At 46.2% G+C, this 26,054-nt stretch overlaps 2 protein-coding genes and 1 long non-coding RNA gene across 12 annotated transcripts in view; all 3 read left to right on the top strand.

Annotated features, from left to right (window-relative positions):
- Positions 1-18,407, top strand: part of dop1a (DOP1 leucine zipper like protein A) — a 32,176-nt gene extending 13,769 nt beyond the window's left edge. For 6 of the 7 annotated variants that reach the window (XM_035418701.1, XM_035418719.1, XM_035418726.1 and 3 more), the window contains 23 exons: positions 665-942; positions 1,947-2,099; positions 2,426-2,526; positions 2,846-3,102; positions 3,441-5,517; positions 5,608-5,719; positions 5,817-5,999; positions 6,363-6,488; positions 7,792-7,926; positions 8,926-8,981; positions 9,306-9,410; positions 10,186-10,252; positions 10,535-10,679; positions 10,896-10,975; positions 12,255-12,364; positions 12,457-12,606; positions 12,741-12,802; positions 13,738-13,890; positions 16,053-16,189; positions 16,558-16,613; positions 17,145-17,309; positions 17,510-17,639; positions 17,830-18,407. In XM_035418701.1, the coding sequence (XP_035274592.1) occupies positions 665-942; positions 1,947-2,099; positions 2,426-2,526; positions 2,846-3,102; positions 3,441-5,517; positions 5,608-5,719; positions 5,817-5,999; positions 6,363-6,488; positions 7,792-7,926; positions 8,926-8,981; positions 9,306-9,410; positions 10,186-10,252; positions 10,535-10,679; positions 10,896-10,975; positions 12,255-12,364; positions 12,457-12,606; positions 12,741-12,802; positions 13,738-13,890; positions 16,053-16,189; positions 16,558-16,613; positions 17,145-17,309; positions 17,510-17,639; positions 17,830-18,132 (5,141 nt within the window). In that variant the 3' untranslated portion in view covers positions 18,133-18,407. The remainder of the gene's footprint in view (positions 1-664; positions 943-1,946; positions 2,100-2,425; positions 2,527-2,845; positions 3,103-3,440; positions 5,518-5,607; positions 5,720-5,816; positions 6,000-6,362; positions 6,489-7,791; positions 7,927-8,925; positions 8,982-9,305; positions 9,411-10,185; positions 10,253-10,534; positions 10,680-10,895; positions 10,976-12,254; positions 12,365-12,456; positions 12,607-12,740; positions 12,803-13,737; positions 13,891-16,052; positions 16,190-16,557; positions 16,614-17,144; positions 17,310-17,509; positions 17,640-17,829) is intronic. The other variant, XM_035418735.1, reaches the window with a different exon arrangement.
- On the top strand, positions 13,897-15,736 carry LOC118227813. Its single transcript, XR_004765352.1, has 2 exons — positions 13,897-15,431; positions 15,627-15,736. It is a non-coding gene; the product is annotated as an uncharacterized LOC118227813 (long non-coding RNA).
- Positions 18,408-20,816: 2,409 nt separating the features above from the next.
- Positions 20,817-26,054, top strand: part of snap91a (synaptosome associated protein 91a) — a 41,317-nt gene continuing 36,079 nt past the window's right edge. For 3 of the 4 annotated variants that reach the window (XM_035435432.1, XM_035435434.1, XM_035435433.1), the window contains exon 1: positions 20,817-21,894. In XM_035435432.1, the coding sequence (XP_035291323.1) occupies positions 21,765-21,894 (130 nt within the window). In that variant the 5' untranslated portion in view covers positions 20,817-21,764. The remainder of the gene's footprint in view (positions 21,895-26,054) is intronic. The other variant, XM_035435431.1, reaches the window with a different exon arrangement.

The following is a 26,054-nucleotide window of genomic DNA, read 5'->3' as shown; positions in this document are numbered from 1 at the left end:
GCATCTGTGCCTTCTGTCTACTTCTCTGTGCTCTCTAATTAGCACTATAATGTCCATCTCTCCCCCCTTTATGCCTCTCATCATGAATACTAATACACTGTCCTACACCATTTTACTCTCTTTTATCAATGCTATAATAAACCTTTATTTTTTTGCTATAGTGGTTATCTCTCCCCTGTATAATAAATGTCTCTCCCATCACTTTAATAAATATTTACCCTCACAGTGAACATCTGTTTTCATTTTTATCCTCTGTAACATATTCTCCATCTTCTGTTCCTCTATTATGATCATCTCAGTCAATAATGCATATCTTTGTCCCTCTTTAATAAACATTTCTGGCCTTTATTAGCTCTGGCCTGTATGTAGTTGAAGTGTATGTGTAATGTGCAATGTCTGTATGTAATTAAAGTGTATATGTAAGTTAGGTCTTGGCGTAAGTTAGGTCAGAATAGTGGTCACTGCGTGAACTGAACTGTGTTCTTGGCTAGAAATAGCTGTACGAAATGAGTATTGTACCTTATGGAACCTGCGTTTTGTAGTTGTGCAGACGTCGCTTTGGATAAAGGCGCCTGCTGAATAAATGTAATGTTATGCAATGCTAAAGCATGCTGTAGAGTGCATTGTCCTCCGGGCCTAACGCGCGCACCTGTCCATCTCTCAGACAGCGAACACGTGCGGCCGGCCCCCTGGCTGCAGACGCTGATGGACGCCTGCTGCTCGGCGGGAGACTTCAGCGTGCAGGCCGTGGCCATCTCCCTGGTCATGGACCTGGTGGGCCTCGCCCAGTCCGTCGCCATGGTGACCGCCGAGAGCACGGGCGGCCCGGACTCCGCCCACCAGCCCGTCAGCCCCAGCCAGGGCCGCGTCGCTGTGGTGATCAGGCCCCCCCTCACCCAGGGCATCCTGAAGTTCATCGCCGAGAAGACGGAGTTCTTTAAGGTCAGTGGAGGGATGGACGGACCTACGGGCAGGTGCTTGTTTTCAGAGTCTGGAGCAGAGTTTCTCAAGGATCTGCTTTATGTGCAAATACATTTTTCACCCCTTAATATGTTGCAGCCAGTTATCAGTTATTCTTATCCCGAGTGTCTTACGAAAGTTGAGACTTTGTTGGTCTCAGGAATGCTAAAGTGCAACACTACCGAGAATGCACAGATAATAAACTAGTTCAGCCCAACAATTACATGTACCACTACACAGCTAACTGTTACACAGTTATCCCTGTAACATTACTCTCCCAGAATCCAAATTCAAATAGAAAGAAAGTGGATGGTTAAGGAAAGTTGGGGAGGACTGGTGAAGTATAAGGTGGGATATTCTGCCTGCTTCAGAAGAAGGGAAGGGTTTCTGCTGTCCTGTCTGCAGTGGGAAGGTCATTCCTCCACCAGGGGGCCAGAACAGACCGGTGGCGTGACTGAGATGAGCAGGGAGGTGGGAAGGAGGGGCCGGGCAGCCGGGGTGGAGAAGTCTGGCAGGCGTATAGAGCCGGATCTTTGAAGATATAATGGAGCGGTCCTTTTAGCTAGCGCCAAGATTTTGAATTTAATGTGAGTCGGTAACTAGTGGAGAGAGGAGAAGAGGAGTGACATGGCTAAGTCTGGGGAGGTTGTATATTACGCAAGAAGCAGCTTTCTGGATGAAAATAGCAATTTTAACAACATATCAAGATATAGGCTTATATATATTGAAAATATGCAATTTAAATATTTTTGAAGAACTGCATAACTGGTAACAGGCCATGTACCAGGTGCAGTGTTTAATTTGCCTGGTGTGTAAGTCAAAGGGAAGTGTATTACATCATAAGTTACACAAGTGTAGGATACAAGTGTAGGATACATGAATTTATTGAATTTCTCAACCCACTTTTCCCTCACTACTGGTCCTGACCCAGTTTGGGAGCTATTGTTCTGTACCTGTCTCAAACTGCTGCTGGTGTCCCCCTCCAGCATGTGGCCCTGATCCTGTGGGACCAGCTGGGAGAGGGGACGCCCCAGCACCACCAGCGCAGCGTGGAGCTTTTCTACCAGCTGCACAACCTGGTGCCCTCCTCCAGCATCTGTGAGGACGTCATCAGCCAGCAGCTCATGCACTGGGACAAGGTGAGTCCTGTGGTGCGTGTGTGTGTGTGTGTGTGTGCGTTTGCGTGTGCGTAATTATTTAAAAATTTAATGAAGGCCTTGAAACATGTTATAATACAATTCTTTGAAAGTGATGGTTGATCCAAACATTTATTTTAATCAAATTATTAGGGCTTGGATTTGGGTTGAGAGGGCAGGTTCTGGGACATGGGTCATGTGCCATGAGCCATCTAAAGGTGTGAGCGTTTCTTGTCTGTGTGTTATTTTACAGTGGTTTCAGGGTTGAGTGATTGTTGTGTGATAGATGTGCACATTTTTGGTTAATCCAAAGCTTGTGTGACTTACAGAGAATTCGTTTGGAGGCCCATGTGAAGTTTTCTGTGCTCTGGCACCTGACCAGAGACCTCAACATCACCAAGTCTTCCCCTTTCAATCGCACCTTTGACAGGTATTCTGCAGTGTCATATGTCCTGTTTTTTCATCCATTATAGGTTTTCCTCCTCCAGTTGACTGAAAGAATTAGCCACTTTATAACACATGAGTCTTTGTCTCGACATTTTGGATGATAGACCCAACAAACAGAGGGGCTTTTTTAAACTACTATTGACCAATCTCCATAGCTTCTAATAATACCGTCCTCTTGTTTTCCTTTTCCCTCCTTTCAATTTCTGCTTCTCTCTCTCTCTCTCTCTCCCCCGTTCTCCCTCCCTCTCTCTCTCTCTCTCTCTCTCCCCCTCTCTCTCTCTCTCTCTCTCTGTCTCTCTCAGGTCTCTCTTCATCATGTTGGACAGTCTGAGTTATTGGGATGGTTCGGCGAGCGCGGTGGGCCGGGCCTGGTTGAACCAGGTTCTGCAGAGACACGACATCGCCCGAGTGCTGGAGCCGCTGCTGCTGCTGCTGCTCCACCCGAAGACCCACCGCGTGTCCATCCAGCGCGTGCAGGCCCAGTGCCAGTGGGCCCGGGCCTTCCCCGGCCCCACCGACCCCGATGGCTCGGGGCCCATCTACATGGCTTTCTCAGACCGTGAGTGCACCCAAAAAAAAACACAGTAAATGGTAAATGGACTGCATTTATATAGCGCTTTTATCCAAAGCACTTTACAATTGATGCCTCTCATTCGCCAGAGCAGTTAGGGGTTAGGTGTCTTGCTCAAGGACACTTTGACACGCCCAGGCTGGGGTTTGAACCGGCAACCCTCCGACTGCCAGACAATCGCTCTTACCTCCTGAGCCATGTCACCCCATTGTGACATACATGAATAAATAATGTTCTGGAATTATTATTATTGTTATTATTATTATCAGTGTCATCATCACAGATATCTTTGCTCACCTCTCCCTCTCTCACTGTACTGCTGTCAGACTTTGGCCAGCTGCAGGCGGACGATCCGAGGGCGGGGCATGGGTGTGGCCTGCCGCTGGACGACATGGAGCCCTTTAGCCTCACGGTGAACCCTCTGAGCGAAAGCCTGTCCCTGCTCAGCCTCAGCAGCGAGAACCTGCCGCTCAGCACCGCCTTCCCCCCGCAGGACCAGCAGGGGGAGCCGCCGAGCTCTGAGTCGGGCGCGTCCCGCTCCTCCACCGAGGAGCCCAGTTTCGAGGAGCCCGACGGGCAGCCGAACGGGGACGGCGGCGACTGCTCCCCGGCCCCGCGCAACCACGCCCCGGCCGCACCCCCCGAGGACGAGTCCGTGAAGGAGGCGGTGACGGCGCTGCTGGCCGACCTGGTGGACCGCGTGGCGCGGGCGGAGGAGGAGGACGAGTCCAAAACGCCGTCCCCCTCGGACCCCTGGCCGGCCCAGGTGGACTCGGACAGCTCCAACTCCTCGGACACGTCCGGGGGCCCGCAATACGACCCCGGCCCCGCCCGGGGCCACGGCCCCTCGGAGCCTGGAGCCGGTCAGACGCTGGACTTCCTGTCGGTGACCTCTGACACGGGGGACGAGGAGCCCCACGAGAGCATGACCCGCCACAGCTCCTCCCCGTCCATAGTCACCCTCCCCGACTCCGCCCCCGACCCCGCCCTGCTGGGGCCGGACGACCGCGCCCGCAAGCGCAGCCACAGCAGCACCCAGCTCAGCCTGAAGAGCAAGATCATGGAGCGGCTGGCCGACAAGTCGCCGGGCGCCAAGCCCAAGGTGAAGAGGAGCAAGAGGAAGGAGGAGGAGCGCCAGCGGCGGGCCCAGGCCGAGCGCGCCAAGCAGCCCAACATCTTCTTCGGCGACAGCCTGGACCTGGAGAACTGGTACAGCTGCGGCGAGGGCGAGGTGTCGGAGATCGAGAGCGACGTGGGCTCCCCCGGGGGCAGCGCCACTGCCACCGCCGCCCGCCGCTCAGCCTCGCCCGCCCGCCTCAACATCCACCCGCTCTACCAGCACGTGCTGCTCTACCTGCAGCTCTACGACTCCTCGCGCGCCCTCCACGCCCTCTCGGCCGTCGCCGCCATGCTCAAGGCCGCGCCGGCCGGCTTCGTGGGCGCCATCTCCACCACCAGCATCAACAACACGTACACGCCGCAGCTGTCGCTGCTGCAGAACCTGCTGGCCCGCCACCGCATCTCCGTCATGGGCAAGGACTTCTACAGCGCCATCCCGCCCGACTCGCACTCGCACTCCTTCCGCAGTGCCATGTTCATCGAGATCCTCATCTCGCTCTGCCTCTACTTCCTGCGCAGCTACTACTCGGCGCACGTGGCGGCCGCGCCCCAGGACCTGGCGGGGAACCGCAGCATGCAGCTGACCAGCATCGAGGTCCTGACCCTGCTCTTCACCGAGCTCTCCAAGGTGGCCGAGGGCTCGGCCAAGGGCTTCTCCAGCTTCATCGGGGACGTGCTCTCCAAGTGCAAGGTGCAGAAGGTGGTGCTCCACTGCCTGCTGTCCACCATCTTCAGCGCGCAGAAGTGGCACGAGCAGCGGGCGGGCGGGGCCAACCTGCCGGCCGTGGAGGAGGGGCTGTCGGAGGACAGCGTGGTCAACCTGTCGGAGGACCAGATGGACGGCTGCAGCGCGGTGCAGTCGCAGCTGCTCCGCCTCCTGCAGAGCCTGGTGGTGCTGGAGCGCCGTGTCATGGCCCCGCCCGAGGAGGGCGGGGAGGCGGGGCTGGGAGCGGGGCCGGGGCTGGGGGCGGGGCCTGTGCCAGGGCCAGAGCCACCGGGGGAGGTGGAGCATGTGAACCCGCAGCAACCCATGACCTCGCTGCAGTACCTCCAGGGCCAGCCAATCACGGCGCAGGGCATGTTCCTGTGTGCCGTCATCCGCGCCCTCCACCAGCACTACACCTGCAAGATGCACCCGCAGTGGATCGGCCTCATCACCGCCACGCTGCCTTATATGGGCAGGGTGCTGCGCCGCGTGGTGGCCTCCGTCACCCTCCAGCTTTGCCGTAACCTGGACAACCTTATCCAGCAGTACCGCTACGAGACTGGACTGTCTGACACCAAGTACGACCCTGTTTGTGTCCATTTGAGCTTGATGGATTCAAAATGACATTTTTGGCCATATGTTTAATGCTCTTATGCTCTTACCTCTAGGCCCCAGTGGATGGCGCTGTGCATCCCGCCTGACCTGATTCTTACTGTGCTGGAGGGAGTGACTGCCATCATTCATTACTGCCTGCTGGACCAGTCTTCCCAGTACCATCAGGTGAGCAAGCTCTGAAAGAATCACAGTCATCCTGAGCATCTGTACCTGTACCAGTGCTTGCCTGGACCAATCAATGACATCTCAGTTTCTCTCACAGTTGCAGGTGAGTGTGGATCAGAAGCAGCTGTCGGAGGCCCGTGCTGGGATTCTGTCCATCCTGCACACCATCATGTCCTCGGTCACGCTGCTGTGGAGCGTTCTCTACATGGCCGACAGCTCCGAGCGGCCCGCTGCGGCCTCCGCCGCCTCCACCTCCAACATCAACCTGGGCTCCACCAAGGTACCTCCACCTGGGCGCTCTCCCTCATCGCAAGTCCCAGTCCTGTAGCTTACTGTACCTCCATCAGCTCGCATTCCTTCATCTAAGGCTTAGTCCTGTACCAAGTCGCGTTCACGCAATACAGGTCATAGATCTGTACCTGCCCAATCACACTTCCTCATGTCCAAAGCTCGGTCTTGTACCTCCACCTGGTTACATTCCCCTCAAGCTGGTCAATCTTTACATTCAAAGGTCACATTCTCTCTTGGTCACATTCTCTTATTTCTGTGCACTGTAGGCATTTCATTGATTGGGGGCTGTTGGGCTGTTTCTTGTGGCTGGGGGTGGGTGTTGTGCACTCACACGTCTCTGATCTCTGCGCAGAACCTCAGGCAGCAGATTCTGGAGCTCCTAGGGCCCATATCTATGAATCACGGGGCCCATTTCATGGCTGCCATCGCCTACGTCTGGAACGAAAGGAGACACAGCAAAAGCCCCGCCCGCAACAAGGTGAGACTACCTCACCAAGCACGTCTCTGCACTGCACTGCACTGCACTGGGGCAGGCAGTGAGGTCATTCATGCCATTTCGTGCGTTATTCGCTTGGTCCTTTTTCCCTGCCATCATCACATACTTGTGTTGCTGTGTTTATTTCATAGTATGCATTATATCCTTTCACCACTGTAAATCCTGTAAACAATATACATTGTGTAACATCAAGCCTTATATTGAGTGCTTGTCATTCTCCTGCTGTATGTTAAATCAAACTGGTACGGTAATGTACTGTACCCAAGCCAAATCCCTTATTTGATTTAGCTGAAATAGACACTGTGGCTTGAAATTCAACTTCTCAACCTCTAGATGTGCGTACACATGGCCTGATGGTTGTCTTGAGGTATAGACTATTCATGTCAAGTCAAAATTGGATACTTCACAAGCTTGGTATGGAAGTGAAGATGCACACAGTTTATGCACATATCTGTGAATACGCATGATGGATATCTAAAGGCACTTAGATGGGTCTGCAGTTATGTTAGATCCCACTAGATGGGGCTAAGGTTACATTATGACTCTTTTGTGTTGGTCTGTTTGCCTCCCGGTTTGTCTTCTGGCGAACTGGACAATGTTGTGAAACTTGGAGAGATGGTTATTAATGGTACAAGGAAGAAAAAATGTAATTTTAGAACTGCTATGACCAAAGGAATGACCTCTACCGACTTATTTATGTCAGCTGTCAAAGTTTGATGCTTGATGTTTGGTGTCCCTCTTGACCTGTTTGTCTTATTCTGCCATGAGTGCCTCTGTTGTTCTGTCTGTTATTGGCTCTGAGGGTTTGAGTCCACTGGTTCTGAATTCTGTTTTTGGCAGTCTGTGGGTCTGAGCTTTCAGACGTGTGTTTAATCATTTGTTTTCTGGCTGTGTTTTCTTTGGGTTTGGTTCACGCATTGTGTGTTTTGGTTTGTTGTTGGTTCTGAGTAGCTAATTGTACCTTATGTGTTTCATCCATGTGTTCAGTTCATGTTGTGAGTGTTTGTCCAGTTCGCTTTCAGTTATTGCGTCTGTGTTGATTCTGGTTTTGAGGAGTATTGTCTGCTTATGAGTTGTTGAATTTATGTTGGTTCTGGTTGTGTGTGTTTGGGCCCATGCTGGTATCTGTTCTGAGTGGTTGGGTCTGTGTTGGTTCTGATTTTGAGTGGTTGAGTCTGTGTTGGCTCTGATTTTGAGAGGCTGGATCTGTGATGGTTTTGATTTAGAGTGGTTGGGTCTGTGTTGGTTCTGATCTTGATTGTTTGGGTCTGTGTTGGTTCTCCAGGTGATTCCCACTGCCAGTGATGAGCAGCTCCTCCTGGTGGAGCTGGTACGCTCAGTCAGCGCCATGCGCACCGAGACTGTGATGCAGACGGTCAAAGAGGTTCTGAAACAGCCGCCCGCCATTGCCAAAGATAAGGTCTGAACTCAGCCTGCTCCATTTCACACTGCACTGCTCCTCTCCTCTCAGTGCGTCAGCACCAGAAATCAATTAATGAGAGCTGCCCTTTGCCGTACACACACTGAGGGACATGTCTACACTTTATATCGAAAGATTATGTGGAATTGGTATGAAGGCCACTACTCAAGAGTGCTATAAGACAGAGCTCTAACGTCAAAATAACCTAATTGTCCCTTTTATATAACCTCATGTGTTCAAACAGTACATACTGTATGTGGTAAAAAGGGGCTGTTCTTGATATGTCATCGAAAAACTGGATTAAGCTCACAGCAAGCAGTGTCATGGAACTGGTTTTTTAACAGAAATATATGGTTTAACATATTTGATTGGGCTATACTTTTTTCTCCTCAAAAATTAATTAAAAATTATGAAGAACTATTGTGAGTCTCACTGGAAGTGGTGTCTTTGTGCTGATAGCATGTGAAACATCCATTAACCTGTTAACTGGCACACAAAGCAAAAAACCATGGCAGAATTTACCTTTCAGTTGAGCAGATTGTTCAAGAGTTAATGTACTAAAGTTAATGTACCCATTTTGTAAAAATATTGGTATTCATATGTTACTGTTTTAGTGATTTTTTAAAAATGAAATTATTTATTTTTTAAGTATTTGTAACAGCTGAGTTGCAGACTAACATTCTTCTGTAAGCAATCTGCTTGTCCTTCAGTGATTTTTTGTAATTTTGTGCTCGTTTGATTTTGTGTAGGTTATGTCGCACTGACATTCTTTTTCCTCCCCCTTCTGTCTCCCTCTCCTTTATACTCCAATCACTCTTCTTTTTATCTCCTTTCCTTTCCAACTCGTCTCCTTTCTGTTTCTTTTCTATCGCTTCTTTCTTCTCCACTGCTCCTTCTCTGTGTATTATCGCCATCTCTGTACTTCTCTCAATCTCACCTCTCCTCTTTTGTCTTTCTTGTTTTCTCCATCTCTCTTCCCTCTCTCTTCTCTCTGAACAGAAGCATCTCTCCCTGGAGGTCTGTATGCTGCAGTTTTTCTACGCCTACGTGCAGAGGTGACAGAGACCCGCTTCCAGTCCATTCTTACCCAGTTACACCCCTTGTCAGCATTATAACACTGTTACACCACATATCCACTTTGAGCTCTAACCAGGCTCATCATACCCTGCTTAAGTATAAAACGTATACATGCTGGTGTGTTTATCAGCAGGGAGCAGTTCAACGTAATTAGCAAAATATAAATGCAAGGCGGCTCATTCAGTTGTTACACTGAGATTGCACATGAGCAGAATAGTCTATTCCTATGCAGAATAGTCCAATGTTAGACTGGTGTGTGATGTGGGAGGAGACAGATGTGACCTCCTCTCTTGTTCTCGCAGGATCCCTGTTTCCAGCTTAGTGGACAGCTGGCCTGCCCTCCTGGCACTGCTGAAGGACTCCATACAACTGGGCCTGCCCTCTCCTGGACAGTTTCTAATACTGGGGTGGGTATGCCACACAGCGCACACTCACGCATGCAAGCACGCACATTCACCTTCACTCATTTACACACTCACGCATGCAAGCACGCACATTCACCTTCACTCATTTACACACTCACGCATGCAAGCATGCACATTCACCTTCACTCATTTACACACTCACGCATGCAAGCACGCACATTCACCTTCACTCATTTACACACTCACGCATGCAAGCACGCACATTTACCTTCACTCAATTACATACTCACGCATGCAAGCACGCACATTCACCTTCACTCATTTACACACTCACGCATGCAAGCACGCACATTCACCTTCACTCATTTACACACTCACGCATGCAAGCACGCACATTCACCTTCACTCATTTACACACTCACGCATGCAAGCATGCACATTCACCTTCACTCATTTACACACTCACGCATGCAAGCACGCACATTCACCTTCACTCATTTACACACTCACGCATGCAAGCACGCACATTTACCTTCACTCAATTACATACTCACGCGTATGCAAGCATGCACATTCACCTTCACTCATTTACACACTCACGCATGCAAGCACGCACATTCACCTTCACTCATTTACACACTCACGCATGCAAGCACGCACATTCACATTCACTCATTTACACACTCACGCATGCAAGCACGCACATTCACATTCACTCATTTACACACTCACACATGTACTGTACACATGTGGTTGTGGAGGAGGAGGCTGTCTGCACATCTTAATGTCAGTCTGTCTGTCTGTCTTTCTCTCCCAGGATTCTGAATGAGTTCATCTTGAAGAACCCTAACCTGGAGAACAAGAAGGACCAGCGTGAGCTACAGGTAAAAGCAGCACACCCCAGGCCTGCTGTCTTCTGCCACGTGCATCTATTTCTCTGCACTGCTTCTGTCATTCCTCCCAACCCCTTCATCCCTGTCTGTTTATTGTTCCTGTTCTCTCTCTCCCACTCTTGTTTATGAATTAAGCATAGATCATTAACTGAGGCGCCACAGATTGTAGCAAAATTTAATGAAGTCATATATTAGCGATTAAATGTGGCTGAGGACATTATTTTAAAGCAGAAGTGTGTACTTATTATTGAATGCCCCACCTGCTCTCATCAGGACGTGACCCACAAGGTGGTGGAGGCAATTGGGACGATAGCGGGGTCTTCCCTGGAGCAGACCACCTGGCTGAGGCGGAACCTGGAGGTGAAGGCCTCGCCCCAGATCGTGGTGGACGGAGCCAGCCTGGAGGCGGACGTGGAGGGTACGGTTGGGCGTGGACTTGTGTGAGCTCCAGTCCAGAGGAGGTCTGCAGGCTGTGCTCTCAGTGCCCACTGCCGGTCGTATAACTTCCTATCACACTTCCTGTGTCAGACCCTGTGCCCCCCTGGACTGGAGTTATCAGCCTAAAATGGAGAGCTGTGTTTGTGTTCCAGAAAGCTCTGTTCTGAAAAGGTGTGGCCTTGTCTGTGTGTTCCAGACCTGATGCTGACCGTGGCAGAGGCATCAAGCTTCACTCCATCTTTGTACAGCGTTCATGCCCTCACACTGCTGGCTGAGGTAATGTCAACGTACTGTTCTTCTAAAATCACAGTTAGCCACTCAGTTGCTTAAGTGGTCACTTGACTTTGCCATTTGAATGCACCCCTGGCAAATGACAGTTGAAGTACAAGTTAAAATCCTACACGTCATGTGACAGAGACAAACTGGTGGCCTAAGTTAAAGCAGTGTGTAGTAGTTTTTAGAGGTGCATTGTATTGAATGTGATAGAAGTAACGTTTGATATTTGTTGTGTTGCCTTGTACTGACAGTTCACTGTGCTACTCTATTGAGAAGCATGCTGTAGTTACACAGTGCAGTGTGTTACCTGTGCTGTGGTGTTCCGGGCAGGGCAGCACCTGTGCTTTTAGGGACCCTATGCAACATTAGCCTTTTCAGGCTAATGTGATTATGGAACAGGTGTTCGCAATCAAGGACCAGATGGGAGGATTTGAGATTTGCAGAGTGGGAGGAGTAGAGAGATTGCAATCATGGACCGTGGGGGGTGTGTGATTGTGGAACGGCTGGCACTGCTGCTCTCTTGGGCCTGTCGGATGTGTGATTCACCATTTGGCGGCTCTCAGCCGTCGGAAGCTTTTAAGTGCTCGGCCAGCATAGCCTGGAGATAAGACACCGAGCAGGGATTTTGGGGGTGGGTTGCCATTTGGGGTGTGAATGTGGGTGTGTGTGTGTGTGTGTGTGTGTGTGTGTCAGAGGGGGTGTCTATCCCCCTCCTCTCTTTGACTAGATAAAGTATGCGGCTGTCTCCTAGCAGTTCTGATAACTTGGAAAGAAGTTTGTAACAGTTAGAAGTGGGCATCTGAGTTCATTCATTTCTTGTGTGACTGCCCATGTCTGTAACTTTTGTTAATTGTTTGAAGGTAGTTGAACCTCGTTTTTGGAGTAGGTGTGAATAGTTGTTGTAATTTACTACATTTCTTAATTGTCATCTGGTTGTGAGTTGTACATTTTGATAAAGGTTGATCCAACAGTTTTCTCTGCCTATAAACGATTTCAACGATTCAATTCATGATTGATATCTTTGATGATAATTACCAAATTAAATCAAATAAATGTATTTTACATGTTGGATAAGTGAAGTGTTTTAACTGTTGATGCACTTGTGTTTGGTATTCAGAGGACATCAAATGAGGGTGTTAACGGTTAAAACTGTGGGGTTTGATTAGTAAAATTAAACATATTTCAATGAATCCTCACCTTGCTGACAGGCCCTATACAGTGACGGGACTGCTGAAACCCTCCCCAATCCCCCTCCCCTCATGTGCTGGCCTGGTTACAGGTGCTGGCCCATCTGCTGGACATGGTGTTCTACAGTGATGAGAAGGAGAGGGTGATCCCCCTGCTGGTCAACATTATGCATTACGTGGTGCCCTACCTCCGCAACCACAGGTAAGGCTCCATCCCCATGTCCACTCAGGCAACCGGTGTTGCACCAGTTTATTACATGTGTGTGTGTGTGTGTGTGTGTGTTGTCTCTGCAGTGCCCACAATGCCCCCAGTTACCGGGCGTGTATCCAGCTCTTGAGCAGCCTCAGTGGGTACCAGTACACCCGCCGTGCCTGGAAGAAGGAGGCCTTTGACCTCTTCATGGACCACACCTTCTTCCAGATGGACTCCTCCTGCGTCAGTCAGTGAGTGCTGTTCCGCCCCTCCCCCCGTGACCTCGCTCAAACCTTCCTCAGTCTGTGTCACGCATCACAAGCCACAGGGGTCGTGACATCTGACTAACAGATTGCGCCTTTTGCTTAATTGTGTTGTCTTTCAGCTGGCGAGCCATCATTGACCACCTGATGACCCATGACAAGACCACGTTCAGAGACCTGATGAGTGAGTCTCCCCTCACAGCATGACCCAGACGCCATGACCCAGACACGACCTCCAAACACACCTCAGAAACATATCACCCCACCCCGCCCCCGCCACAGACATACTCCCAAAATGGACATATTCAAATATCGTCCATAGTATTTACTTGCAAGTCTTGCATGGATAGTTTTGGTCATGGACACTGATTTGTGAACCAGACATCCCAGCAGATGCAATATTTATCACACAGGATGTTTAAACTAAATTTTCATAATTTTTATATTGATGTATGTTTCACTTACATAAGCATCCTACATATGAAAATATTGTATGCAGTCAGCCCTGATAAAAAAAAATTCCAGTTCAATATCCTGATCTTCGTAGGGGGCTGTCCAGGGTTTCACTTAAGTTGCATGGAGTTGGAAATTGCCAGAAACTTAAAAACAGTAACAGTTTTTAGTAAGTGTGAAATTAATACCGTTCTGAAAGCTAGCTAGGTTCAGAACTGAAACTCCTGTTGCTTAGTGACCAAATTAGGTTACAGAAGGGGACACCTTAAACTTAAATTTTCTATTTAAAATTGTGTTGTCACACATGGCTATTTTGTAAGGATATCTGTGGTTGGATCCTTTTTATACAAGCTCTATAGAACACAAACTCGTGTTGTATCATGAAAATTTGCACACACTCATTCATGAATTAACACAGGCTTTTGTTCCATATCGGTTTATTCCAGTAAAGGTTCATGCCACTTTGTCTTCTTGGAAGTGTTTGACTTTCTTGTATAATCTTGTGTAATGAGTATCTACCACAGATATACACCCCTAATGCACATTCTCACGCCAAACCACATTTGTCCATGAGCGCATGCTTCTGTGTGCCTGTGAGTGGTGAATGTGTATTAATAGCTGCGTGTACTGTATGTTTTATTAATGGGCATGTGTGTTCCTGCACAGCACGAGTAGCCGTAGCTCAGAGCAGCTCTCTGAATCTGTTCACCAACCGCGATGCTGAGCTGGAGCAGAGAGCCATGCTGCTCAAACGCCTGGCCTTCACCATCTACAGCAGCGAGGTGGACCAGTACCAGAAATACCTGCCTGACATTCAGGGTCAGAAACCATGCCTGTTATGTGCACACCCTCACCTGCTATACTGACCCTGTCCTTCTAATCTGCTATACTGTCCCTATATCTCTAACCAGTTACACTGTCCCTGTCTGTCTAAACTGTTACACTGTCCCTATCTGTCTAAACTGTTACACTGTCCCTATCTGTCTAAACTGTTACACTGGCCCTGTCTCTCTAACCTGTTACACTGGCCCTGTCTATCTGACCTGTTACACTGGCCCTGTCTCTCTAACCTGTTACACTGGCTCTGTCTCTCTAACCTGTTACACTGGCCCTGTCTCTCTAACCTGTTACACTGGCCCTGTCTCTCTAACCTGTTACACTGGCCCTGTCTATCTGACCTGTTACACTGGCCCTGTCTATCTAACCTGTTACACTGGCCCTGTCTCTCTAACCTGTTACACTGGCCCTGTCTATCTAACCTGTTACACTGGCCCTGTCTATCTAACCTGTTACACTGGCCCTGTCTATCTGACCTGTTATACTGGCCCTGTCTATCTAACATGTTACACTGGCCCTGTCTCTCTGAACTGCTGTACTGGCTCTGTTTGTCTAAACTGCTATATTGGCCCTTTCTCTCCAAACTGTTACACTGGTCTTGTCTGTCTAAACTGCTACGCTAACCCTGTTTTTCTAACCTGCTACACTGGCCTTTTCTCTCTAACCTGCTGCATTGTCCCTGTCTCTCATGCTCTGTCACCTGTAGAACCTGCCTGTCTCCTTTTCTTTAAAATTCGCATTGATTAAAATACGCTTCCCTTCACTACAAAAAAGTAGTTTCCCAAGTATTCTGTAAGCTGTGTAAATGCAGGTATATTCTGTAAGCTGTGTAAGGGCTGGTATATTCTGTAAGCTGTGTAAGGGCTGGTATATTCTGTAAGCTGTGTAAGGGCTGGTATATTCTGAAAGCGGTGTAAAGGCTGGTATATTCTGTAAACTGTGTAAAGGCTGGTATATTCTGAAAGCGGTGTAAAGGCTAGTATATTCTGTAAGCTGTGTAAAGGCTGGTATATTCTGAAAGCGGTGTAAAGGCTAGTATATTCTGTAGGTTGTGTAAAGGCTGGTATATTCTGAAAGCGGTGTAAAGGCTGGTATATTCTGTAGGTTGTGTAAAGGCTAGTATATTCTGTAAGCGGTGTAAAGGCTGGTATATCCTGTAAGCTGTGTAAAGGCTGGTATATTCTGAAAGCGGTGTAAAGGCTGGTATATTCTGTAAGCTGTGTAACGGTGGTATATTCTGTAAGCTGTGTAAAGGCTGGTATATTCTGTAAGCTGTGTAAAGGCTGGTATATTCTGTAGGTTGTGTAAAGGCTGGTATATTCTGTAGGTTGTGTAAAGGCTGGTATATTCTGAAAGCGGTGTAAAGGCTGGTATATTCTGAAAGCGGTGTAAAGGCTGGTATATTCTGTAGGTTGTGTAAAGGCTGGTATATTCTGTAAACTGTGTAAAGGCTGGTATATTCTGTAAGCTGTGTAAAGGCTGGTATATTCTGTAAGCTGTGTAAAGGCTGGTATATTCTGTAGGTTGTGTAAAGGCTGGTATATTCTGTAGGTTGTGTAAAGGCTGGTATATTCTGAAAGCGGTGTAAAGGCTGGTATATTCTGTAAACTGTGTAAAGGCTGGTATATTCTGGAAGCTGTGTAAAGGCTGGTATATTCTGTAGGTTGTGTAACGGCTGGTATATTCTGTAGGTTGTGTAACGGTGGTATATTCTGTAGGTTGTGTAACGGTGGTATATTCTGTAAGTTGTGTAAAGGCTGGTATATTCTGTAGGTTGTGTAAAGGTGGTATATTCTGAAAGCGGTGTAAAGGCTGGTATATTCTGTAAGCTGTGTAAAGGCTGGTATATTCTGTAAGCGGTGTAAAGGCTGGTATATTCTGTAAGCTGTGTAAAGGCTGGTATATTCTGTAGATTGTGTAAAGGTGGTATATTCTGTAAGCTGTGTAAAGGCTGGTATATTCTGTAAGCGGTGTAAAGGCTGGTATATTCTGTAAGCTGTGTAAGGGCTGGTATATTCTGTAAGCTGTGTAAAGGCTGGTATATTCTGTAGATTGTGCAAAGGTGGTATATTCTGTAAGCTGTGTAACGGTGGTATATTCTGAAAGCTGTGTAAAGCCTGCAATCTTTGCTCTCTGTGTCTCAGAGCGGTTGGTGGAGAGCCTGCGGCTGCCCCAGGTGCCCATCCTGCACGCTCAGGTGTTCCTGTTCTTCAGAGTCCTGCTGCTGCGCATGTCTCCCCAGCACCTCACCTCACTCTGGCCCACCATGATCACTGAGCTGGTGAGACGCACTCTACACAGTACACACACACACGCTGTACACAAGATACACATATAAATACACACTATATGCAATATACAAAATACGCACTATATACAGTACACACATCATACACAATACATACACAATACACAATACTCACTATACACAATACACAGACACTGTACACAATGCACAAACATACTATGCACAATGTACATAATCATAATACACATGCACGCTCACACACACGCACACACTCAGACACACGTATACACACACGCACGCACACTTGCACTATACACAATGCACATTCTACAAACACAGTTCCTCACTTTGTCACAGTGCACTGTTCAGAGGTGAAAGGTCATCTGTTCTCCTACTCTCAGGTGCAGGTATTTTTACTCATGGAACAGGAGCTGATCTCTGATGATGATATCACCAGGTAAACACACCTGTCTGTCACTCCACTTCGCTGAGATGTGTGGGAATGAGTGTGTCTGAAGTGTTTATTTTCAGTGTGGTATGCCATGTGTCTGGACTTAAAATGTAAAATAAAGCAAGTTTGAGTAGATAGGCCAGTCTGTGTGACTGTACTCTTTGAATGTGAATGTTCTTCGAGAAGAAATTTTCTATCATTGTTTTCCTAGTATTTTAAGTGTTAACAAATGTTATCATCATGTCCGTGAGTTGCAGCATGTGTGATGGAATTGCGTATGTGTGTGATACACTGTCTGTGATGGAGTGTGTATTTTCAGGGTGTGTGATTTCACAGGTTGTGAGATGCAGTGTGAAATGCACCATGTATTTGTGTGAGATGCAGTGTGTATTTGCATTACGTGTGAGATGCAGTATGTGAGATGAGTTGTGTATTGTCAGTGTGTGATATGCAGTGTGTACCTGCTGTGTGTGAGATGAGTTGTGTATTTGTGGTGTTTGAGAGCTGTGCGTCTGACACAGTGTGTCATGTCCTCAGGACCTCAGGACCAGCAGTGGCTGGGCTGGAGACCACCTACTCTGGTGGAAATGGCTTCTCCACCTCCTACAACAGCCAGCGCTGGCTCAACCTGTACCTGTCAGCCTGTAAACTGCTGGATCTTGCCCTGGCCCTGCCCTCCGAGAGCCTGCCGCAGTTCCAGATGTGCGTGATTCGTCTGCTCACATAACGCTGTCACAGGCAAACCTGCACACGGTTCCTTATCATCTCATTCCTCTCATTCATAACTGCACACAGTCCCTTAGCTTCTCAGTTTATTTAATCATCCCCTGCACATGGCCACCTAGCCTCTCAACACTCCCTCACCTGATACACTGGCCTTGTCCGTCTTTCGCTCTCTCCAGGTACCGGTGGGCCTTCATCCCAGAGGCCTCGGATGATTCCGGACTGGAAGTTCGCAGACAGGGGACCCACCAGCGTGAGTTCAAGCCATACGTGGTCCGACTGGCCAAGCTGTTGAGGAAACGAGCCAAGGTAACTGACCCCTGAATGACTGTCTGTCAAAATCCAAATGTAAACCGAAATGACCATCTGTTCCCTGTGTCAGTAAGCCCCTCCCCCAGAGGCCTTTCTTTTGTCAGTGAATGTTTTTGTCTGCTCTGTCAGTGTGTGTGTGCTGTGTCAGTATGATTGCAGCTCTCATCCTGTCTGTTTTCCCACACAGAAGAACCCAGAGGAGGACGTTTCTGGACGGACGCTGACCTGGGAGCCGGGTCACCTGCTGCTGACCCTGTACGGGATCCGCAGCATGGAGCAGCTGCTGCCCTTCTTCAATCTGCTCAGTCAGGTGTTTAACAGCAAGGTGAGCAGCCGCTCGGGCCCCGCCCACAGCCCCACCCCCAGCACCAACCCTTACCCCTCCAAGGACGGGAAGCTGGAGAGCCAAAAAGTGTTCTGGAGCCGCGCCCGGCAGAACATCGAGGAGATGGTGGAGAAGGACTTCCTGGAGGGCCTCATCAAAACGTGACGCGCAAAAACAAACACCAAAAAAATCTCTCAACAGTGAAACCACCTCAAAAAAAGGGGAAATGAAGACTCCAGTTTGTAAATTTTGTTTTTTTATTAATAATGACTGTACTGTACTTTTCAAAGGCTATACTATTTAATTTAAAATAAATTATTTGTATATATGGGGCAGCTGTGACTAAACTCTCCCTCTGTGTGAGTTTGGAGGCCCATGTGAAGATCACTGGATCATTCCATATTGTTGTGACTAAATAAAAGATCTATCATTAAACCCTCTTTCCAGGTGTACTTACTCAGCCAGCCTACCCAACCCCCCCCTCCCCCCTCCGCCCCCCCCCCCCCCCTCCATTTCTGCAGTGACCTCACAGGCCCCACCTCCTTCAGTGATGGCATAGATACAGGCTTCTCCTACAGTTGCCCCACAGGCCACGCTCCTCTTACAGTGACAGCACATGCTTCCTGCTGCAGTGAGGTCATATACTCCCATACCTGCAGTACCTGAATGTATGATGAATGGCACAGAATTAAGGGGCTTAATATATATATATATATATATATATATATATATATATTTCAGTGTGGAAGTTTTATGCATTTTGTATGTTTATTCGAAGAATTAGCCACCTTTTTCTATGGTAATTCATGGTAATTCAATTGAAAACTACAGTATCATAACCAGTAAGAACACTTTTCATGGATTAACTGGTCCAGTTTTTGTACCAGTCCACACCTCTAGATTATGAGCTCTATTTTGGAGAGCAAAGAAGATTTTTGAACAAAGAAGTTTGTTCACAGTCAAATCACAGGGGAAATTCTTGAGTTTAACATTTCAGATCAGCATCTCTTTGTTAATGTTATTTATCTGTATAAATACTGGGTTGTTTTTATTTGTGAATCTGTTTCAGTTTCCACTGGTGCACCTCTGGTCCGCCTCTGTTAGATATTATTAAAACTGCTGTTGTTTTCCCAACACATTAATGTTCCTCTTGGGGTGTTCTTGGGGTGTGGGGGGTGAGTTAATGTACTTGTGTAAGATGAGCTTTCACCCTGTTCTGCCCTTTCTGGAGTGAAGTCTGCAATCCTTACCCCTTTCTTACCAAGTCCCAAAGCGGAATTTAATTTATATGACTTTACCATAATAATTTATTTACATCTTTATATCATGGACTTGAACAATTGTTTTAACAAAAACTGTGGAAATGTACTGTGGTACTGTATTTTAATTGGTACTCATAACACATTCCTTTTTACCAAATAACATCAAGTTGTCAAATCCCACTCAATGTATATTTAATATAAAACAAACCCCTAGTTTCAGGCTAAGTTCCCCATCTCCATGGGAACCTTTCAGACAGCCTGCAGGCCATCTGTATGGTTTACTCCATTTTTTGGTCTCACTGAGGTAAAAAAGCTTGACTGCCATTGTCTTTCTTTATTGACCAGAGGGAGGGACACCTAAACACTTTCATTACTTAAGAATATGCAATGATGATTATATTCAGGCACTAACAGAATGATACGTGACAGGGGAAAGCCTGACCTCTTAACTCTGCGTCATGTTATCCACTATGTTCATGACATCCGTTGTAGGTTAAGAAGTGAATCATTATTGGTAAGTATCAGTATTTAGTATCATCTTTAGTTTTCTTTTCTTTTCTAATAAATAATGCTTATTTGTTGGTATTGGAAGCTGGCGAGTGTGTACAGTCCAATTGAATGTTTGCTTGTAATCTAAAGCAGTGTAATCTAACCAACCTTGTTCCTGGGGATCTACCATCCGGCGGAGTTTTGTTTCAACACTAATTTGGCTCACCTGACTCTACTGATAAGCTGCTCAACAAGATCTCTTGCTGTAGAATGAGGTGTGCTTTGTTAGGGTTGGAATGAAAACCTACAGGGAGGTAGATCTCCATGACCTGGGCTGGTTACCACTGATCTAAAGTGAGCAATTTCAGATACAGCAACATGGCTGCACTGCTTAGCCCGGGGAGAGGATTTCTAAAGACACTTGATGGCTGTGTTGTTTTATACTGGTGTTTTCTCCCAAATACATCTGGGATCTGGGCAAGCTGATGGTTGTTTCTAGGATTGGCTGTTATTTTGCCAACATGCATGAAATTGCTGATCTTATCCTTCATATTGCTTGAGAAATCAATTGAAGCAATGCTGTAACACTAAATGATTATATAAAAACACAAAGCTACAATAAAGCAATCTGTCATAATGAATATATCAAAATGTGTTAATTATGCCTTTTAGTGCGGTTATAGGCCATTCTTTGCAGTATCTTTGCAGTAAGAAGAATGGTGGGGAAAAAATAACATTCCAGCCATTCTCTTGAAATTTTTAAGAGATAATGGTAGGTGTTAATGGTAGGTGAGTAGGTTCGTATTTTACATGTTTTCTTAACTGATTAATCATGACACGAAAAGCTGGCAAACGATTGCTGCAATATGTGTGCGTACATAAATTTGTTTCAGGAGGAAAATGTTCCTCCAAAAATGCATGTATTGTCGTAAAAACGATATATGACAGCGATTCGTTCTTTTTTTTTTTTACCGAAACATATCTGCGGGTTTGATATTAAAGATTTTCTGAATAATCAAGTGAATTCAGTAAATCCCGCTCATCATAATCGTGCGCTACCCCGTGCGGGAATCCGCATGACCGCGCATCCTTTTAAGAACGTGCCATGGGGTGTAGAGGAGGATGTTGGTCCTTTGTAAATGACGTGTCACCTGACTCAGACCAGTGGGAGGAGAGAAATGTAATAAATAAATAAATAAATCAACAAGGGGATACGAATCTATTTAAACACCATCTTCCTCTTCCTCCTCTGCTAGCATCGCTCGGTGTAGACGCGGGGACAGGGGGGAAAAGGCGCGTCCGCTTTCTGCCGGGGACGAGTAGGCTACAGCAGAGCGGGCTAATTCTGTGTAATTCTGCACGGAAAACGGGTCCGAGCGAAGATTATTCCATCAACCAGAGGAGAGGACGCCACCGACAGATCTAGTACCATCCAGAGAGAATCGTCATTTTATCAAGTCTAAAGACAAGGCTCTCTTGCTGGCTGCATATTTCTTGTTAAATTGTATGCCTACTGGGGAAATCAGCCTAAGAGCGCAAACTGACATCATTTTAAAACGGGAAATACGGTTGGATACGTAAAGAAGGCTGATTATTTATTGAAAGGATATTAATATTACCACCGAAGAAAAACGTCGGCCTCTCGCGTGTGGCATAGATCAATTTACACTTAGCCTATATTTGTTAGGCTATATGAGTTGAGCAAATAGGTGTTTATGCTAGACGAGGTCGTTACATAAGGACCGGCTCAAAAGTGCTAGAATAAACGCCGTAAAACTGGCACATAGCGAGAGAACGACACAGCCTTGCGTATGAATAGGCTATCCATGTTAGAGAATACGCATCAGCGTTACATTTCCATTTAATCTTGAAATATCCACCATTTTAATCAGTCGTGACTGTTTGTGATCTCAAATATTTATATTTATAAGGCCATATCCTTAGATGATATTTGGGAGGACATTCTGGAATCAGGGCGATACACAAGCTATTTATTTTAGGGCTCAATTGCCGTTTAATTGTTGAGGGTGACGCCACAGAGAGAAGATGTCGGGACAAACGCTGACGGATCGCATCGCTGCTGCTCAATACAGCCTCACGGGATCGGAGGTGGCTCGTGCTGTCTGTAAAGCCACTACGCACGAGGTGATGGGGCCCAAGAAGAAACACCTGGAATGTAAGTGCCCTCTCTCTCTCTCTCTCTCTCCCTCCCTCGCTGTGCGCGCGTGTGTGTGTGAGAGAGAGAGAGAGAGAGATGATGATGATGCTGCTGTGTGTAATGTGTGTTTTTGAAAGATGAAGGAGATTATGTGACGTGAATTCATTTCACAGCCCCACCCCCACTCCATAAAACTGACACGCACAACGTTTGCACATGCACTGCGATTGGGTACATGGGGAGCAGTACTGTAAGGTATTCCTGTTAGAACTGAGGGTGAGAAGAATAGTAGATTATAGGTTTACACAAGGAAGAGTAGCTACTGTACTGGAAATGGTTCAGTGGTTCGTGTCATTTAGTGAGAGGTACTGTAAGTGGTTCATTGTGCATATTGTTGTCCCAACATTTAATTGGAGTGGATTGTGAAAATCTGAGCAAAACATTTTTTTTTTGAGCAAAGGAAGGTGACTGGTGTCTTCTGCAGTGCCATATGCCAGTTTTACACTGGGCCATTCCTAGGTCTACATACAAGCTGTGTACAGAGAGTATTTTAGACTAAACCTTTAGTGTGTGCATACTGAATACAGTATTTTACTCCACCCCTTTTACAATGTCCGAATATTACTCTGTCTGTATTCAGTTTTGGGCCAATTACATTTCAATTCAGTGAATACAGGAAATTACTTGAAATTCACTTCATGAATTGACAAATGCCTGTAATGTTGCTGCAACCATTATTGCTTATGTGTTTTATGCTACAAATTTACAGTGCCTGTTTTACACTAGAACTTTATTGGGTCTAATTTACACTGAACATTTATTGTGACTTTATTGTAAACTAGATCTGTGTTTTACATTAGTACCAATACTAGATCTGTATTGTATCACTATCTGTTGTGTTTGTAATCACCCTCATTGTCTTCATTGTCTGTAGTTCTTCCTAAACCTTAAATTCATTGGCTTGCCTGATATGGATTTATGCATCATATGTCTTGAATACTTTTTTGGTCATGTTTAATGGAATCATGCTGCGACGATTAACTCCTCTTTATGGTTTGTTTATGGACAGATTGAGTGAGAACAATGAATATGATTTGCACTCAGAATACTGGTGATGTTGTCTCAGATTTCTTAGGTAGTCCCAGGTGTATCTAGGCAACTGTATATGAGAGTGAGCCATTCATTTCTTGTTTTTATCTGACAGTCGAACTGTATAAACTAGTGGTACACTAATGTATTGGTCAGACATCGGATCAGCTTAATAAAGAGTTCAAATTAGCTGTAATATATTGCCTTGTAATATTCCTCTCATCATTTTATTACTGTTAGACCTAAGTTGAATTATGAACAGCAAATGAAACATAACTTAAGATTAAATAAATGAACACAGTGAACCTTCAGTGAATGCTCAGTGACTGTACAATGTGTATTGTAGTCTACAGATTATCTAGATGTAGTACCCTAGCTAGTGTAAAAAAATGTAAATTGTATAGACATAAAGTAAAACCCAAAACCCAGATTTCAGTGTCTGGTTTACTAAATTTCCACAAGAGATTATGTAAATGTAAATATAAGGCTGATCAACCAACTGAGGCTCTACTCAGCTAAATCTTCCATTATTAAAAGAAATTCCATTATTAAAAAATAAGTGAGGAAAGCTTGGTTGCCTTTTTTGTACGGAGACCAGGAAATCTGCAGGACAACGGTATGAATGGATCAATCATTGCAACTTTCTCATAAATCGGATTGAGACAGTCCAAGGAAAAAGCAATATTGCATTTTATTGCTCTGTGTTATCAATGGTTTTCCCCTGTACAGTAGGTTGCTTGAGTTCCCTCTGTCTTATCGAATACATTTAACTGGTACAGTATAGCCAACTCAGCAGCAGGCAGCTGTTTTAAAAATGGGGTTCCGGTACGGCACAATATCTATTCACTCCAGGATAATGAGTCAGCAGCGAGCTTTATCAAAGAGGAATAAAAGCTTAGACATGTTTTTAGGGTCCTCCTCACTTTAGACACGCGGTGGACATTTGCTAATTTAAAATAGCTCATTACTGGACAGTGGCCAGGAGGCCAGAGGTTCAGTAATTCAGGGATTCAGATATTCAAGCCCATTTCAGGTCTTTGAATTGGAAACAAAAATTGGAATAACCTCATTGCTGAGATTTTTTTAAAAGTATAATAAATTTTACACCATGAGAAGCAACATTAAACTGCAATTTACTTTATATTTAGTTTGTATAATTTTCCATGTCTTCTTGCTTGTACATAGAAATGTTTTCTTTTAAAGATTTTGTGTCACTTTGGCAGTGCACTTTTACGTGCTCAAAATAGCAGGAATAATTTTTTTATGAATGTATAAATTAAATATATATGTGTGTATCATGATATTTTGTACAGTAACAGAGGAAGTACTGCTAGAACAGTGGCCATTGGTTTGATTCTCCTGCTTCTCTCAGAACTTTGCCGGTGACCTTTTGAAGGCATGCTGCGAGACACAATTAATCAATCCCGAGTCTTGAGAGCAAAGTGTTGCCTGAAAGGCCTGCACATAAAGGCTAAACCAATCAACTTTCAGAGGCGAGAGCAAGCAGCAGACTGTGTAGGTTGTTCCTCATGGCTCTGACTGCATTACATTTCTCAGTTTCAGATCTTCTGCTTAATGAATTGACTCTCTACAGTAGGATCTGAATAATTTACAAGGTCAAAGGTGGCACTGCTTGTACAGAAGCAGGATTGATGTGTGCCTTTTTTATTATTATAAATACATTCTATTCAACATGGGGTATATCATAACCTTTCAAAAGGTGTTTTGAATCTGCATTGGTGCTACTATAATTAAATAAATAAACTTGCTACTGTAGTCGAGTGACCTGTGTGAATGGCCATTTTTCACAATGGGGTATTGGTTATTTACAGACAGTTAGCCTTGAGTTTAAGACAAAATGTGGCCATTGATATGCTTACAGCAGGGGTGGCCAACCCAGGTCCCGGAGAGCCGCATGGTCTGCTGGCTTTTGTTTTTACTCGGCACTTAATTGATCGATTAAAGCAGTTGATTACACAGTTAACTCACCTCACCTGGTTTCTTTTGTCTAAGTGGTTGTTGTATTTAAGGTGAAAACAAAAACCAGCAGACCCTGCGGCTCCCCAGGACCAGGGTTGGACACCCCTGGCTTACGGGCTTATTTATTTTGTCTTGATTCATGATTCACCCCTCTTTTGTCTTCCATGCAAAATGAGAAATATTTGCAGGCCTATTCTGCTCGCCTGGCAGAGGCTTCCCCCAGGGTGGCGTGGTGGTGCAGTAGATAGCACTATCACCTTGCAGCGATAAGCTCCTTGCCTGTTCTCCCTCCATGGGTAATTCAGTACCCTCCTGCAATCCAAAGACATGCTGGTTAGGCTGCTTGGGGGGCAATAACAGAGGGCTCTTTCCAATCTCTTAGTTTATCCATCCTTGCCTCCTCAGTCCTCGACTGGCCCGGAAATTGATCAAGGTCCACCATCTTTAAGAACGTTCCAACCCTTTGCGAAAGTGTTTTTTTTTTGGAATGTGTGACGTATAATTGATCGACCTGTGGATCCACCTCTCCCCATCTGCCATGTCTGTATTTGACGTGGCTTCAAACTAATGCTTGACTGAACATGGGCATTACATTTGCCTAATACACATTTCTTTGATTCCTCCATCTTCGTGTCCTTTCCTTGCATCCTCTGTTGGGAGAGCTAAGGAAGTGAGGAAAGGACACAAGGAAACGATGCAAGGAGACACGATAGGCGATTGGAAAGAGCCAAGAGTGTTGGAGTAAGTGAGCATGTGTGCTCAGTCAACCTACTCTGTATAAATGAAAGGTTTAAAAAGGTCTACATATTGCATTCCCTAGAGCTACAAGCTTTCTTCCTTTTGGCTCATCCATCCGCCTTACCAAAATCTACCCACATAGTCATAGCTAGCTAGCAGTTTTTAGCTGACGTGTTACCATATTTGACCGCCCAAGCAGCACGCATTTATAACCAATCAACGCTGCATAGTGCAGCCTCAGCATAGCACTGTTTCCATAGAAACTCCCTCTGCCAGGACTAGAGGGGGGAGCCAGCAGCCTAGTGTAACTTTCCAGAAAGACAGAAATTCTTTGTCATGTAGCCTGAAACCCATAGTCCTGCCAAAAACTG

The sequence above is a fragment of the Anguilla anguilla genome, chromosome 1 (assembly GCF_013347855.1).
Source record: "Anguilla anguilla isolate fAngAng1 chromosome 1, fAngAng1.pri, whole genome shotgun sequence".
In the NCBI taxonomy this organism is placed as follows: Eukaryota; Metazoa; Chordata; class Actinopteri; order Anguilliformes; family Anguillidae; genus Anguilla; species Anguilla anguilla.
Note: the sequence above shows the minus strand (reverse complement) of the source record. Positions and strands in the feature narration are given on the sequence as shown.